The sequence below is a fragment of the Pholcus phalangioides genome, unplaced genomic scaffold (assembly GCF_987345545.1).
Source record: "Pholcus phalangioides strain wild (caught in Gottingen) unplaced genomic scaffold, Ppha-v1.0 ptg000015l_1, whole genome shotgun sequence".
NCBI classification, from domain to species: Eukaryota; Metazoa; Arthropoda; class Arachnida; order Araneae; family Pholcidae; genus Pholcus; species Pholcus phalangioides.
This window is the reverse complement of record NW_028301608.1, coordinates 13727999-13746329: the sequence shown is the minus strand read 5'-3', so window position 1 is coordinate 13746329 and position 18331 is coordinate 13727999. Positions and strand designations below refer to the sequence as shown.

Sequence of the window (18331 nt, the reverse complement as noted above, 5' to 3'; positions counted from 1 at the left end):
TAGTGATAAATTTATGTACTCGTTTAGTGATGGTGAATTTTTCTTTTGTTTGACATAATTTTTGAAGATTCGTTCCATTCACGGAGGCGGATCTAAGGGAGAGCCACCGGAAGCGCACCCTGGACCGCGACTTCTGAAGGGGGGTTCCGCAAACCCCGACTTTAAACTTTTTTCTAAGTTAAGGAGCCCGATATTTTCGTATACGCCCGGGGCCTCAAACGACCAAAATCCACCTGTCTATTCAGCAGGCAGAAGAGTATTTACACGGGATACAGCCCTGGTTCGAACGGGCGGCAAATTTGAGTGAGTGGGTCAGAAAAATTAGTAGAACTGCAGAAGAGGTGACAACATTTTGTAGCTCACAGGTGGTAAAACCAGGGCTTGTTTATCATATGCACGTGCCCTGGGCATGGGCGGAGATACGGGGGGGGGGGGACCATCAAAGGTGAAGTCGATAGATCTAATGCATATATGTCTAGATGAATCGGCATCATCATCATCATCTTGCCCCCCCCCCCAGACTTCCAAGTCTATCTCCGCCTATGGCCCAGGGCCCACTAATTTTCAAGGACCAAAAAAATTTCTGCCTTTTATATTTTTTAGTCATTTACCTCCCTTTCATAGTATAACGTCAGAGAACATTTTGATGATAACTCTAAAATTTTTTATAACTGTTCTCATAAGCAATTGAGCAGTTTTCCCTTTTGAAAAGATTGATGTCTTCCTTAAGAACTGTACTGGGTCAAGAAAAACTTACAGAACTTTCAATACTTTCATTTGAAAGTAACATGACTTTGAATTTACAGTATGAGGATCTCATTAGAGACTTTACATCACTGAAGTCAAGAAGAAAAGCCAATTTGAATTATTGTTTTGACACCCACAAACACATACAAATTTGATATTCCATGTTATTAAATAAATACCTGACAGCAATTCATGCTTTTCACTAGTTTGTAAAAATGTGTTAACATAGTCTATGATAATTGTTCATTAATTTTATTCACGAATAATATCTAAATGATTTTTTCATGGAAAGATATGCTAGTTGGAACAAAGTAGATCCTCACCGCATCTTTATCTATCGTTTGTTTATATTTTAATCATGTTTATTTTCAAAGTAAAAAATTATGAGTTTGTTCTGCATATTTAGTTTCTCATGTTGTTGAATTTTTAAATGCAAAATTGAACACAGGGTCGTCATTTCAACTTTTTCCGGGGGGGGGGAAGGGCAAAGCACATGTACTTAATGTATATATATATATATGTGTGTGTGTGTGCATATATGTATACCATTTTTAGTGTATTTTCAAAAGCCATGGGGGCCCCCTTGCCCCCCCCCCCTAAATGACGAGCCTGAAATTGAATACCTTGATGAAAGTGCAAAGTAAGCTAATGCCATAGTATACGTAAGAATTCATTTTGATTGGTACTGTAAATTGGGGTGACTTTGTGCCTAGGTTATGACTATGTGCCATTCACAGATTTTAGGATGCAAGCGTTTCCAGGAAGCATATGGATGAAGTATCGGTTACAAGAATTTTCATGCCGATTCAGGAGCTTTAGATGACTCACCAACCACATTTATTGGATCATTGCCAGTCAACTGTTGTCTATAGAATTTTTTATGTTACATTGTGATTTACACGAAATTTTTCAAGTGCGTGTAAACCTCTCCTGGTGTGTTTCATGGAAAATAGATAAGTTAACATTTCTATGTACAAGTTACTTACAATTAGAAATACCTATTTGAATTGTAAAAATATTGCATTTTGGCAGAAATATGGCGTGTGTAAGGGCCATAAAGAAAGTTTGCAAATTTTAATCATGGCCTGACCCAGCCGATGAAATTTAGTATCCAAGGAGCCCAATCATAATGAAAATCAAAAAACCTTGACCAATTAGAAGTGACAAAGAGTTTGTAGTGGAATTTAAAAAATGAGTGTTACATTTATATAATGTTATTTTTTAAGAAGAACCTTATGTTTTCAAGTTCTTCTTTATTGTTGTTTAAGTTTCAGCAAATTAAAATGTTTTGTGTTTTCTTTACTTAAAAATGTCTGTAAAATGGGTTTTTTTAGGTTTCAGAGACCATATTATTTAAAAATTCAAAAATGACCTAATTTTGGGCAGAAATAATTTTTCAAAGAGTTCCTAATAAAGTTAACATCCGAAATTCAATAAAACTGGATGTGACAATGTACCACAACTTGTTTTTTAGGGAGTTGTAGACAACAAAAGGTAATGGCAAGTGAAAAAAATTCCCTGTCTCTTCCTTGTCATCATAAATTAAATTAATTAATTAATTTTTTTAAAACCAGAAATTGAAAGCTGAGATGTGAGGTTACCTTTAGTAAATTCCTTAGCAGCCTAAGCAAAGTATAAGAGAAAATATCAAGGAAAAACATCAAAAAAGTGGTACAAAGTCACCCCAGTTTATGGCAATTGTTCGTAACTGTTGGATGATGCCACACCATTTTCACTTCAAAATATGGAAGACAGATGGCAACACATGTTGAACACAAACATTCATAACTCTGACAACATAACCTCAAAGAACATTACATATAAGGGGCCGAAACTTACGATGAATGGGCCCTGGATAAAACCATATATAAAACCATATGTTTTTATTTTATTATTTTTCTCTACATAGAGAGCAAAGAACTAGGTTAATGAGTTCAGGGCCATGACCCCCACAAGGGTAGGGTTCCAGCTCAGAGACCCAGGACTATTCCCATCATTTTTTTTTCCACACTAAGAATTTACCTTAGGAAGGCTTGTGATAAATCTGACGTCTGGAAAGCTCTGCTGCAGGATGTGGGGGTCATGGCAGGGGTGGCCCCTGGGCTGCCTCCTCTAGGAAGAGCACCAAATCTGAGTAGAAAGGGCAGAAAAAGCTTTGATGACCAAAAAACATTTTCTGGGGAGCCAACAAATCCTCCTGTACAGGTAGAGATCTTTTCGAGAGCCCCCAAGTCAAGTCCATCTTAAGAGCATCATGGGCCCACGGGTCGTGATTTTTCTTAGACCCTACATGGCAAATTCTCGAAAATTTTTATTTCTTTTCATTTTTCTGAGGCCCCTCTTTTCCCTAATTAATTATATCATGGATTATTATAAGTTTACAAGTGACCAAAAAATTCAGTCTATGTCAGAAATATTGAACCTCTTAACAACGGTAACCTCCCAATAATGGCCACACTTGCTTGGCACAGGGGTAGATAAACTTGGAAGTCTTGGGGGAACACACGATGATGTAAATTTATATATACACATACATACATTACATCAGTCGACTCCACCTTGGGGGGATTCCCCCATGCCCCCCATATCTCTGGTCATGTTGCTTATCCCATTAGTGGCCGTTGTTTTAGTTAGTAGCTGTTCGAGAGGTTTCACTGTATAATAAAAGTATGCATTTCAAACCCTTGATTAACAGTCATCCATTTTTCATGAACAAATTTTTTGTCCCATTGGTGTCTGAAAAAAAAGGGTTTTACTGCATTTTGTTTCCTTAAACAAAAACTGATTCTAATTTTGAAGTCTGGATTGATTAATTGTGGAGGAAAACTTGTGTTCCAGCAAGGGGGGAACAAAGACAAAATAACTAAATTTCGACTTGACGTGCAATATATTATATCTAATCGCTGCATAAGTAATAAATAAATAGAAATATATGACAAGTCAAATAATGCATAACAATGCTTAAAACTTTGAGAAATAAATGTTTTATTACTAAAAAAATTTTCCAATGTATTCTTTAAAAACTTTTATGTTAATACTTTGTTTATATTTGCAATTTTTTTACCCAGATTTTCTGAAGATTCCTGATCAAAGTCTTCCTCTGGTCTGAAAATAAAAGAAGAAAGCTTCCGTAAATATATGTATATGCTTTGCCCCCCCCCCCCTTAAATATAAGAAAATTATATAGCTTTATGTTATAACATGTACGTGGATATTTTGAGCCTTTATTAAAATTGCTATTAAAAATTCAACTAATATTACAATGTATATAGTCATCTATTATATTGCACCTTTTCTTTGTCTCTCAACATGTGCGATATAATGAGGGTGTGTGTGTGATGGTCATAAACTTCCCCTTCGAGCCACATATACAGTATTTATATAAAATATATAATTTAACATATTTAATTACAAAGCTAAAAAAAAATATTCTGATCAGGAGTGAGTTATTTGAAAGTGACAATGCAAACATTTTATTAGTGTCAGTTATAAATTTAAAAAAAATAAAAATACTGTGAAATCCATAGGATATTGTATGGAATGTTGAATTAATACTACAGTAGTCAAACCTGGATTTAACAAATCTGTTAGGTCTGACAGTTTTATTTGCTAAATACAAAAAAGTCATTTAATCAGGGGGTTTGTTCAATAAAGATTATTATTACTGTACAATGTTTGAAAATATTGCATAACTTGTAAAAATTCAGCATCCTTGTGATTGCCAAATAATTCAATACCAATGAGAAAAAATCTTTCCCAAATTAGATTTGAATAAATAAATGAATTGGCATGAGGAAAATAATCAAACGAAATTCAAAAGTTTCATAATAATAGTAAAAAAATGAAAGCTTACTTCAGTTTTATTGCATAATATTCATGCATCCATAAACGAAACTCTTCAAAATTTATTCCCGATAGTTTCATTATTCCAATAACTGCTCCTCCTGCAAATAGACTATTGGAAAACAATAATTTTTTTTTAAATAAAAATCGAAAAGCTTTGTAGTTTACACACATAAAAAGAACATTCTAGCACTACTAGATAGTTCATGAGATATTTAAGTGGTTGACAAACACATTGGTAACCAGTATTTAAAATATGAGTGAACATAAAGGAATTAGTGATGGTTTTTCGTACATGAGCAGTTTACGACAATAAAATCCCCTTATCACCATGGGTAATAATTCTCTGCCATGAAAATTCCCTTTCCTCTTAATTTCTTTCATTTTCAGAAGAAAACCATACTTATGCAAAAAAATTGTTTCTTTTCTACAATCATTGTGGTTTAGATTTAGAGAAGTTTAAAAAAACAATAATTTGAGACAGAGAGGTGAAAATGCATCGATTTAGTACAGTAATACAGGGACATTTTTCCTTCAAGATAGAGTTCAAAGACAGAGAGGTTCTACTATACATTGTATTCTGTTCAACATGTTATCATTGTCTGGCCCATAGAATGAAACATAACTAGAGGGTTTTGAATATCAACCCCAAATACATATTATACATACCCTAAAACTCCGCCAAGCCCTCCTGCAACTACCATTCCTTTCAATCCATAGCTGACCCTCATTGCTCCTCCAAATAATGCTGGAATAAAATTTGAAAAAAAATTAACTATTGCTACTTATTAATCTGAAGCAACCATGAAAGTGGACTGAAAAGACTGCTTCATATTATAAGGTAAGTACAGATAGATGATAGAAGGATTAAAAAAACTCACAAAATTCTCTTAAACACATTCACACAAAATGCAATCTTTTGAATCATTTTTTCCTATACAATTTTCTATGGTTTTGCAATCAATACAGCCTTTTGTCACTTGAAGTTACTTTCAAAATAAAAAATTTCTTATCGATCAATAATTTTTTTGAGAAAAAAATTTATTTATAGAGATTTATTTGTATATATTCAGTGTAATTATATACACAATTTGGAGACATAAACCATTATCTTTAAGAGAGAGATATTCACTGTACATTCATTAAGAAAATACACAAAATTTTGATTTGTATGTTTGAAATCTGACTTGATAGTAATACTAAACTACACTTAAATCTATGTATACAGGGTGATTTAAAACTCAATGTGCAAACTTTTAGGGGAGGTAGAAAACACAAAAATAAAACAGAATCACATAGGAATGTATGACTGGAAACCCCAACCTGATCAGCTGGAAGATAAACGAAGATGCAGAAATTACAAGCCAATAATGGGTGGAAAAACTCTTTATTTAGTGATACTTCACACAAGGACAGTACGTGTGCATGTTAATTTTCATAACAAGAGCTCAAAGCTCTTACTATTTATAGTTATGCACGCTTCACAAGGGCAATGCATTGATTGTCAAACCCTTTCAAAAATACGTATACACATTAAGTTTCACAACAAGTGCTCAAAGTTCTTATCATCTACAGTTATGCACGCTTCAACTGCAGCTGACGGAGATTCTTACAACAAGGTCAGTGTCACAGTCAACAGGCATCTTGTAGACCATGGCTTTTAGGGTCTCCCACAAAAAGAAATCCAGGCTATATAAATTGAGCAATTGTGGTGGCCATGGGATGGGTCCACCATGCCCAATGCAGCCCCCCATCGTGCTAGAACCACATTACACACCGAACAGACATGGGAACAATGTTGAGTAATTCCGGCAGTACCTCCTCCAGAAAGATGCAATATTTCCAGCCATCCAGTCGGGGTGGTGAAAGGTATGGCCCAATTAAGTAATCACCAATAATACCCACCCATACATTCATGAAGAACGGTTGTTGGGCAGCATGTGGGTGCATAATTTGTGGGTTGTCGTGGCTCCACACAAATGAACCTTCTGTTGATTAAAGACCCCCTTCACGAGAGAAAATGGCTTCAGCCGTGAACAGAATGAAGGTTGGAAATGCTGGGTTCTCGTTGCACTTGCCCAAGTGACAGCATGCAAATTCCATATGTCGAGGATAATTCTCAGGCTGTAATGACTGTACCCATTGCAAATGATAAGGATGTAAATGCTTCCTATGTAATGTGTGCCACACACTGGATTGAGATGCTGCAATATCACGGCATTTGCTTGTACCAGGAGCTTCTTTCCCTTGTTGCAATGTCTCCTCTTCCAAGGCAGGTGTTCGTGTCATTCGTGGCCACTCTGTATCCCGCCTGCTGCTGCAGAATGCTCCATATTCACACAGGTTATGGTGTGAATTCCCAAACATTTGATGATGCAATACAAGTCTGTTCAGGCACCATGCTGCAGTCAACCATACTGCATACAACCATGCTGCAGTCCTTCTGTTACTGTCAACTGCACCATACACAAGGTACATAGCCACCGTTTCCACATTCGTAAATTGTTGCATGCTCTCCTCATGCAATTGTAACTTCAAATGACTGCACAGCACTGACAAACAGTGCCCTCAAGCGTGCATAACTGTAGATGGTAAGAACTTTGAGCACTTGTTGTGAAACTTAACATGTCCTCGTGTAAAAATATTGCAAAATAAAGAGTTTTTCCACCCACTATTAGTTTGTCATTTCTGCATTGTCATTTATCCTCCAGCTGATCAGGTTGGGGTTCCCGGTCATATATTCCTATGTGATTCTGTTTTGTTTCGTGTTTTCTAGTTCCCCTAAAAGTGTGTACGTTGAGTTTTGAATCACCCTGTAAATATAATGGATTTTCTGTGTGTCTGTCTGTATGTATGGGTGTATGTTCTCAATACAAATCCCCAATTTTTGACCAATCACAGCCAAATTGTGCATTCATACGAACCAGGGACCTACTTGAATGACAGGTTACTTTGAAAGTTCTTCAGAGCTGAGCAAAAAACTGTTCGGAAAATAGGGTTTATGGGCCTCAGCAATGACTTTCAGGATGTTTACTTTGGTTACCAAAGTTGCCAAACAATGCGTTTCAGACATGCTTATCCATTTACAATGGTTTGTCACTTCTCTTATGCTCACAATGTGGAGAAAACTCTGTCGCATAGTTTTGCTAATAGATAGATATTACTAGAGCTCCTTGATATACCAGGCCGACTCAAACACCATCTTTAAGCAAAAGTAGCAGCATCAATATTATCACTATAGCCAATCGCTGTTCCCTATAATATTTTTCAATGATTTCCAAGAAGTCACTTGGAGAAGCAAACCCATTGTTTGCTCAAAGATGAATGATGAGTCTGCTCCCCCTTTATAGGCACCTTAGGTACAACTATCACGATCATCTTCACAAGAATAAAACCAAAGGAAAAATAGATTTTTCATGCTATCTGATAATTTTTTTTTTAATTAACTTTGACAGAGCCAAATACGTGTTTTATGAAAAGTGGTTTTAAATTTACGAGGTTTTAGCATATAAATAGGAAAAACCGCATAAAAGAATAATTTTTGATGTAGTTTTTAGAAATATGTTCTTGAAGTTTTACACTCACCTCCTGCAGCTATGTGTTCTAACACAGTTGATTTGTTATTGTAATTAGCAGCTGTTAGAGTGATTATCCTAGAAATAGAATGAAGCTTCACACAATTTTTCAGGAAAGTAACAATCGACACAAATGACAATATTATTTATAATACAGAGAATATTCAAATGATAATCATGATTGAAATTTTAGACTATGAATTTTTATGCTTTTCCATTAGCTCAATCAGCATTGAAAAATAAAATTGCTTGAAATTTGAAAAATAAAGTTTGTGTATTTCAGGGGTGGTCAAGCCGCAGCATACACGCCAAAATAGTTAGAAAAACTGATGGCCAATGGTGACACTATACATAACATGCATTACACAGAAACAAAAAAAAACTTCTCATAAGGTTCACTAAACATACACACACACATTCCAGCATCTACCAATTCATTAGAAATTCAAGAAATTTAGAGGAATGTGTTCTTAGAATGACACATGCCAGTTTGCTAAAAAAAATTTAAATGTCGTAAATTTATTTCAACCCTTTAACCTATTCACTATTTTCACTGATTCACATTAAAAATGACATAATCTTTTTCAAGAAGGAGATTCCCTCCCCACCCCATACATGGGACTGTTTCCCACGTCCCAATGCAGAGAACAATATATTCCACTTTTTTATATTATATATCCTGTACTTATATTTGTTCATAAACTTGAATTAGACATAGGAAAGGAAAACACTTTCGAAAGCCAACTACTTTCCCATTGTCTTAATGTGGGCAAAAGATGGCTCTGCCTACTACCTGTCAATCTGACTGGTTCGAGGGAATAAAATACAAGCTTCACTAAGAAGCCAGTTTTAAAAAATAGTTGAACTCATCATAGCCAAAATAATATGCTTTTAAAGACGTGAGACATCTTTACATTGCCTATGAGAGGGTTAAAACATTTCATTTCATTTCATACAGCACACCGCCCAGACTCTATCAACCACTGTCAATTTTAACCATTGCCCCAGATGAGGGGGCTGGGTGGAGTCGGGTGCTTTCTTATGCATATAGGCCTAAAATACATTACATGAATATAAACACATTGTTATAAAAAAAGTTATATACAGAGAGGGCTAAGACAGAAATATTTTCATGTCCTTTTTACTTTTTGTTCTAAATGAAGACTATATCTTCTAACATCAATACGGAGTAGGTTAATATCATGGCCTCCACATTCTGCAGCCCAGAACTTAGACTGGGACCTTTGATAGGCCCCCCTCTGTAGTGAATTCATAGTGCGAGAAAACAAAAAATGATAAGATTCGTCCCAGACCCTGCCAGCCTGGCTCTTGTGTGTGTGCCATGGTTGCTATATAAAGTATTTACAAGTTCAAAACCCATGCAATCAAACCAGGGACAACACTCAAAGTCTTAAGGGCAAAAAACAATAAAATGTGAGTTCACAAAACAAAATAATTACAAGGAAAAACAGTTCACATGTTTAAACTTAATTGACTACAATTTTTCAGGGCACTAGGATATTTTTGTTGTTGTAAAGATGAAATTTTTTATGCATTGTATGAGACATCTATTAATCCTTGAAGAGACCAATGATGAAAACTGAGTGACATAAGCATTTTTTGTTGGAGAATGCACATTTTTCGTCTTGATATTGATATGGGTTAGGAAAATATTGGCAAAGTCTATACAATTTAATTTTGATTTTGTTCTTTGCCTCAGATTTTGCTTGGTTACTTTAGGACACCCTGTATTTTCACTCCCCAATCTGAAACAGAGTGATTTCTGAACATATTTTGAGCATTTTTTTTAAACTAAAACCATACCTGTACAATGAACAACTGATGAGATTTTACTCGGACACAACTTTTCCCCCACATCAATAGATTTATATAATTTGGCACTGTATATTTATGAATATTAAAATGAAACAAAAAAATCAAAAATTAGTATTTTAATTCAATTAGTATTTTAACTCACAAGTAAGACCCAGTGAAAGAACCAAATTTTACGCCATTTTTAAAAGCTCCTCTAACTGCTGCGAGCGACATTGAATCAGTGAGCTTCCTCTGGAAATGAATGAATAAAATAAATAAAGAAGGGGAAATGCATAATGCTAATGTGCTAAAATTAAATGTAATGATGGTATGTAAAATCAAAAAGGTAAAATATACACATATTTTATAACCCAGGTAAATATTATTTGCAATGAACATAAAAAAGGAGCAGTTCATGTGCTGCCTTTCACAAGAAATCAATTATTCTTGAATAATTTTTTTTCTTTATATACCTTTTGTAGAAGAAAAACTATGTGACTGAACTAGATTTCCTCCCCCCCCCCCGCCCCACTGAATTTTATTTAAGATAGAGCATGCTTTATTTATAGAAAAGAAAATACCCAGCAATAATAACGCTGCTCAAAACTGATTTTGTTCTCAGCGATATTTCATTGATTTTAGGGTATATTGGGCTGCTGAATCCGAATCTGGCAACTGTTTGTCAGATCGGCTCTAGTTTTTCAGATAAAACGAAAATTAAATTCCAATGGCAATAGCATAAGCAGCTACAAACCACATTGAAACTGGGTGTTGTACATAAATTCATTAAATCATAGGCAAAGATATTTCAATGATTGCAGAGTCATTTTGGGTCACTGATTCTGAATCTAGCATTGATTTTGTAAAATTGGCTTTGGTTTTTAGGATAATGCATACTCTCAACAATGTGATTTGTATGCTGCTTATGTATTACCATTAGAGTTTAATTTTCACTTTACCTCAAAAACTAGAGCAATCTGACAAAACCAATGCTAGACTTGGAATCAGCAGCTCTAACATATTCTAAAACATTAAAATTTCCATAAGAACATTACATTTTTTTAGCAGTGTAATTATTTTATATTGATTAGTACATTGTGGAGAGTAAGCTGCGAAATTAATTGATCCTCCGTTTCAGCTAAGTTTTTGTATACCGTAGAATTTCAATACAGTAAACTCTTGCTAATCAGGCACATATCAGACAAGGGTGTGCCAGATCACAAAAATCGCCAGATGACTAGAAGTCAATTGAAAAAGCCCATTTAAATAATATAAACTTCCGCACAACAATAGTTTTTCCTCTCAAATGCTCAAAGAAAACTCGCCTAAAAATGCTGGAAATATATAATACACACACACATATTTACGTATGTTTGCTCTCTAAAATTATACTTAGATCTCATGATTGTGAGGCCTATAAGTCGTGCCCAGGTGGGCCCATGCATTAAGAAGTCAAAGTCTTTTTCTGTCTGCCCTTGTCAAACTTTGGCTATTGAAAAATGTCTTTTGTTTCCCATCTATAATATTTCGAATAATAAAAACCCATCTATAATGTATATCAAAGAATAATTATCTGTCAAATGAACCAAAGATTATTATGCACCATTCAAGATGTCACTATTACTGTTTTAATATATGGACTCAACCAGAGCCATATGGGCATAGGGTGGATTATATTAGCGAGAGCAAAATGTAAAAAATGAATCCCTTGAGATAGGCCTTGATGATATAATAATAATCAAAAGCACATTTAGGCGCTAGAGCCGAATTTCTTAGAGAATTTTTTTTTCCTGACTTTGGGAACTTTTTCCATGTTGGAAAACATGTTGACATATATGAAGTACAGATGATTGGGATTTGGTGATCACACATAGAAACATTTCAGTATCAATACTAATAAGACAATGTTTTAGTCACCATGGTAACCTAGTGCCTAGAATATATCAAGAAGCCCAGATTTAAGTATTATGCTATATTATTATTGGTTGCTTGTCATCAAAGAATAGATATGAATACATATTCATGCATTCCTCCTACTCCATGTTTTGTCTCACATTCAACGAAACTTCAAAATGCTGTGTTTCGTGTGGTGTTATTAGGATTTTCATTCTGCCACAGGTTTCCTGAGTAATGGCTAATGCAGTGAAATCTTGATATAATATTTCAAGATAATATGTGGATTATTATTATTAATGGACCACATTATTCAAGATAAATAACGTGGTCTACTTAGTAGACCACAGAAAAATATCATTGTAGAATATTATCATTATATAAGAGGCAGCTGTTTAATATTAGACTATAGGCATTTCTAAACAAGACTTGAAAAACAATTGTCATATAAATACGATAACAAACCTAAAAAACCATAAATCCTATATAACATTGTAGCCAGAGGCATGACACAAAGAAATCATTGAAGGGCCTGAAAACTGCCATTCATCCTGTGTCTGGAACTCAAGCTCATATGAAGGACATGGTTTGGTAAATTGCATTGTAAATTCATTAATAATTGGAGGGCTCATATAGTCTCAGACACCAGGTTCTGCGGTGTATGGTTGTAGCAAAGTTTCGCTGTATGAACCAATACTAGATTGTTTCATCTCTTGTATTGATTTACAAATAGGTTTGAGTTACAAAGTTCTCTGACATGCTGAGTTTGTATTTGCCTTACACAATATTACTGTAAAATAGAGAGAACCTAATTCAACACAATATAAAAAAATGAAGAAATTAAATTGATACACACTCGAGCAAGGTATTCACTTTCAAACGCACTTGCAACATTGCGTCTCAGGAAATCTTCTCTGGCTTTACCAAACTGGGATATGCCACCCATCATAGCACCAAAAAATAGACTTAGATAACTTCCTTTTATTATGTACAATAACTCAGGACTTGGGTGGTGCATCAAACTGAAAATATAAATGTAGAGTAAATAACTAGTAACTTATGAAAAATCTGCATAATAAACTTAAAAAATAAATACAAGAAGTTAAAAAAAAAGGTTAATCAAAGAAGTTTGCAGCTTTCTTGGTCTCTAAGAATGATTATTATTTATTTTTTTTAAATGGTTTTCCTAGAACTCTACCAGCAAAATGAGAATAGAGTCAAAACAAACAATTTTTTCAACAGAATCCAGGGTCCCACTTATTCAGCAAATACAGTGTAACCTGTCTAAGACTGACACTGTGTGAAATGAAAACTTATCTTAAACGGAATCAAGAGATAGTTTCATTATTAATTGTACTTTAATGTTTAACTTTAAAATCCTACTGCCAGAGCAGTTTCAAGAACATCACGGGGTCCCCCAGAATAACTGATCTACTTTGAGGCCCGCGCCTGACTAAAAATGATCTTGCCAATTTAATTTAAATTTATTAATTTCATTTATAAAAAAATACAAAATGTGAAAAAAAAATCAGCCAAGGAGGCACAAGACCCATACTGGTTGACACATTGTAAATTTATAATGAATAAAACAAACAAAAACAAAATTTATGAATAAATAACGAACAAATGAAAAATAATATGAATTTTTGCAAGAAAAATAAAAGAAACAATTAAAGTGGTGGTTAATATAAAGAAAAAAAATCAGATGTCTGTATAATACTTTCACATATTTCATAGCATTTTTTGGCAACAAGAGAAAGTGCAGTTACATGAAATACACATTACATGATATTCTGATTAGTAATAGTTATAAAAATAGGAATATTAATACAATGTGTGATTGGCCCATGCATAAAGACGGCACTACTGCAATCAACTGACCTACTTTGAAGACCCTACCGCAACAAGAAGCTGATAGATACGAGTAACTGCCACATATTTTGTGGGAGACATTCAATTTTCTCTCAATTTTTAAACTAAGAAAAATTGTCAAATCTACACACACAAGTTCCCATAATACAAAAATGTTAGTAAGGTATTTATGACCTATGGATCATGATATTTATGAACTGAAAATTTGAGAATTATGTATAATCATTGATAAATGCACCAAACTTTTATTGATCCGATATTTTATTATTATTACCAGGGCACATGCAGGATCGACCTTTGAAGGGGGCACAAAACTTTCTTCCCAGGAAATTTTGAGTTTTAGCATATTTACAATAACCCAGAAGGCATGAAATGCACTTACACTGGAAAAGTGATAATAAGTAATAAAATAATAATGAATAAATAATAAAAATAATTAGAAATAATATAGTCAGAAGGGAAAACATTTCGTATATAGAGCCAAGTCGAAATTCTAAATAGCGAAAGCAAAAATCTTTGCATATGAGACGCATACAAATTCTGATGGCAGACTGTCCCATTTCTAGACACACACCATCTTAATCCATAAAAAAAGCAATCTTTTCTTGTTGTTGGTATTCTTATTTGGAAGCGATGCCTATGTAGGTTAACTTGCCTATCTATGATCTCAAAGAAAGGTTCTCCCAGTGGTAGATAAACCATTTGGTGGACTAGTTTGTAGCACATCTTTAGATCTGCAGCGATTCTACACCATTCCAGTGAGTGCAAACTCAGAAATTGAAGCCTCTCACAATAAGACCAGCTGTTCATGCCAGTTATTCATTTGGTAAAGAAAATCTATTGCTTTTCAAGGAGCTTTATGTCTTTAATTTTGTAAGGGTTCCATACTTGCGAAAAGAACTTTAGAGTAGGGCGAACACACACACAGAAAGCATATGACAACATATGTGCATCATATTTGCGGTATGTCATACATAACATGTATGCAATTCTGTTAGCTTTGCAGACTATGCCATGATAATGATCAGCAAAATCCTGAATGCGACTCATTGCAATACCTAAATCCATGCATGTATCTTATTGGTGTAACGTTTCATTACCTAGTTGATAATATTCAGGACCAGTGCACTTGCGTAAATGCATTGATCCACTTCTGTTGAAATAGGGAGTTTATAATGACAACTCCACTGGAAAAGTTATTGGCATGCAATTCTTAGACCCCTATTGTTTTCTACTGGAGAGAATAACTTCACATCATCAGTGAATTGCAATAGAGGGATGGGTGACACAGCTTGAGTGATATAAGTGTACAAAATAAATAAGATCAGGCCTAACACAGACTCTGCCTGGCATCTGACATTCTCTGGACATGATGCTGGCTATGCGAAACTGATGAACCCTGTCTGATAGCAGTACTTGAATTATTCTCACAATTTTATCAGGAACACTCATGCCAGCTAGCTTCCTCAGTAGTAGCAATCTGTCTACTTTATCAAATGCCTTTTAGAAATTGACATAAATTATATCAATCTCTTGTCCTGAATCGATGGCACTAGCCCATATATCATGACAAATCAACTGTTGCACTGACAAGGAGGGGCCGGGAACGAAGCCAAACTGAACTGAGGGGGATTAGGCCCATCTCGACGGCAAATGGAAGTAACTGACTGATGATGCATCTCTCGAAAACTTGGCATGATATATCAGTTAATGATACTGGACAATAATTATTCAGATCTGCCCTGTAACCTTTATTCTTATAAATTGGACTAATAACTGCAGTTTTCTAAGAGCATGGAATAGATCCATAATGATAGAAGGATGTGAAGATGGAGCTAAGAAGTGAATATATCTGGTCTGACGTTTGTAGAAACAATTGGGTATTCCGTCAGGACTTGAAAATTATCAACCAAGAAGAGAAGCAATAATGGCTTTTATTGTCTGAATGTTGAACATATCATGAAAGAAGGGATGATCATCTATAAGGCCATGGTAATAGTGGTAAATATAACAACTGAAGTTATATGAAAATATGTCCACAAAAACGTTGACTTTGCGGATATATTTTCATATATAAAAGGTATTTGCATGGACAACCTGCTCTTCCCCTGCATGTGCCTCAGATTATTACCAACATATATGTTTGTATAGATCTGTAGACTCCAACATTGTTTTCAACTCTCCCACACAACCTTCAGATATCTTTTCAATAACTTTTAAAAAGTTTAACAAATTCCTTACCCAGCAATAAAAATGCATCTGTTAAATATTTTTTTTCTTTCATCTTTTAAAATATGATCGTAATGAATCACATAAAAAAACTTCTATTAAAGAATTTATGTCATCTCACATGGAAGAAAAAATTGTCTGCTAAGAAGTTCTTTCTCTCCCCCTCCCCTCTTTCTCACACACACACACACTTCTTAACTTGATTATTAACTACGGAAGGAAAATAATTTTTAGTTAAGAATGTGGTTGCGAAATTTCCTCTCACTTCTTAACTAAAGATTGTATATGTAGTTAAAAAGCGGATTCTTATTAAGAACCAGAAGGTGTTATACCCCAGGGTAATTTAACAGCATCATTAAAAAAAAAAAATCCATGATCCAATCAGTAAAATAATGAAATTTATTTAAAACAAATAAATCCAGATTTCATAAACATTCAGTGCATTACAATTTAACTACTACTAGTATTAAACCATACATGCACTTCATCCATATTCCTCTATGGATACATTTCTAATGAATGAGTACTACATACAATATATACAAAAAACTGCCTGCATGACGAGATATTGATGTTTCAAGAAAGGAGAATTCATCTCTGCCCTCACTGGGACTCGAACTCAGTCTCTTGTTTGCCAGATGAGTGCTCTATCAAGCTACAGACATATAGAATATTCTCCTCTTGGAGCATATTTATATAGGAATATATGCTGAATGGCTTTGTACAATGGTGGGTGAAAAATTCTGCTATTCTGCTACCAGCTAGCAAATGACATCAAGGCCACCAGATGGTGGCATAGCCGTTGTGGTGGTCGAGTGGTCATAGTGACGGACTCGCGTCACGAGGTCCCGGGTTCGAACCCCACTGTCGCCACAGTGGTGGTTGGCTGAAGTTTGTTTTCTGTGGTTCCCAACTTCAAGGTGCGAATCAGAGATGCAAAGCAGAGATCTCCCCTTTAAAAAGTTTCGCCACAGAGAGCAACACACCTACAAACCGTACAAATGTAATTCAATCGACTCTGGAAATATAGATGGCGGCACTGAAAAATCGAAAAGCACAACACTATATACGCATTCTGACTGTTAGGTACACACACAGTTACAGTTCCGGCACAACTCACTAGGTAGTAAATCATCCATAGATAGTAATAGTATAATAGACCTGAGTTGTACTTGGTTTAAAAGAAAGAAAAGAAAGATGGTGACACACACACACACACACACATTCCTATCTTGGAGAATATGTATGTATATGCTCCAAGGGGAAAATATTCTGTCTTCATAGCTTAGTTGGAAGTGCACTCATCTGGCAAATGAAAGACGGGTTAGAGTCTCAGTAAGTGCAGGAATGTCCGGGTCATGTCTGGTCTGACAGTGAGGGCATGGATGAATTTTTCTTTCCTGAAACATCAATACATCTTCATGCAAGCAGTTTTTCTGTATATATTATATTAACAACGGAGAGTGATGTCTTTCTATGAATGAGTATATGTTGGAATTTGTGTGTACGCGTAGTGAACCGAACATGAAGTTTGTTTCTGTGTAATGCTTGTTATAGTACCACCATCTATTTGTCAAACTAGTGAGTGATTGGGTGATTGACTGAGTGAAGTGATTGAATATTGGCCTGTAGTTGTAGGCCTGTTGGTCTCTCTGGGGAGACGATTTAATGGGGGAGATCTACTTGCGTTCACGACTCGAAGTTATGAACCACAGAAAACCAACTTCAGTCCACTAACACTGTGGTGCCGGTGGGGTTCCCGGGAGGGACAGAGCCTGGGTCGTGTCTGGTCTGTCGGTGGGGTTCGAACTATTACAGTTTAACTGCAGTTCGATGGCGTTGATAACAAAAATTCATATTTTCTTACTACAATTGAACTCACTCGAAGGAATACATCCTCTTCACTCGATCCCATCCTGTTCCGCCACTTAATCGTTTTCTAAGGATTTCTCTCTGTTGTGCAGCATGTCCTACGGGTTGTCCCTCTTCCGCATAAGCTTTAGTTATCAAAAACAAATTTGGATGCATCGAAAAAACTAGATTTATTTACAAATATGAAAAACGATTAAATTCACATAAAACGTCAAAATAAAAAACTTTCCAGTGCTTCAAATACAACTGTCAAGGTTAAATTTTTTTTCAACATGTCGATGAAGCATAATACTGACGTCGTTGACTTGAGTTTTTGAACTGTTGGCATTTACTATAAATTAATTACTTGAATTAAAAATATTGGTTTTGATATTGAGAAATTCTCTAATTAAGATGTCTAATTTTTTTTTATTTTTCTTTATTTATATAAATAGAAGAAAGTTAATTTAGTCCCCGCTAACATTTGCATCATCATTTTAGTATGA

The 18331-nt window shown here is 34.9% G+C and overlaps 1 protein-coding gene across 1 annotated transcript; it reads right to left on the bottom strand.

The window, feature by feature from the left end:
• Positions 1–3708: 3708 nt before the first annotated feature.
• On the bottom strand, positions 3709–18130 carry 140up (RPII140-upstream gene protein). The gene is made up of 7 exons (XM_089242835.1): positions 17857–18130; positions 12730–12895; positions 10144–10232; positions 8176–8243; positions 5260–5338; positions 4601–4702; positions 3709–3852 (listed from the first exon to the last, which is right to left on the bottom strand). Exons 1-7 carry the CDS (start codon positions 18000–18002, stop codon positions 3774–3776), a joined length of 729 nt encoding a protein of 242 aa, XP_089098961.1. The 5' UTR covers positions 18003–18130; the 3' UTR covers positions 3709–3773.
• Between the last annotated feature and the right edge of the window lie 201 nt (positions 18131–18331).

What these genes read in the sequence shown, in the direction of transcription:
- 140up (XM_089242835.1), bottom strand. Translation starts at nt 18,002, where the DNA reads ATGCATCCAAATTTGTTTTTGATAACTAAAGCTTATGCGGAAGAGGGA. An exon ending in TCTTTCACTGGGTCTTACTT is followed by an intron (nt 8,244 to 10,143) that starts GTGAGTTAAAAT and finishes TTCTATTTCTAG; the next exon opens with GATAATCACTCTAACAGCTG. An exon ending in GGGCTTGGCGGAGTTTTAGG is followed by an intron (nt 4,703 to 5,259) that starts GTATGTATAATA and finishes GTTTTCCAATAG; the next exon opens with TCTATTTGCAGGAGGAGCAG.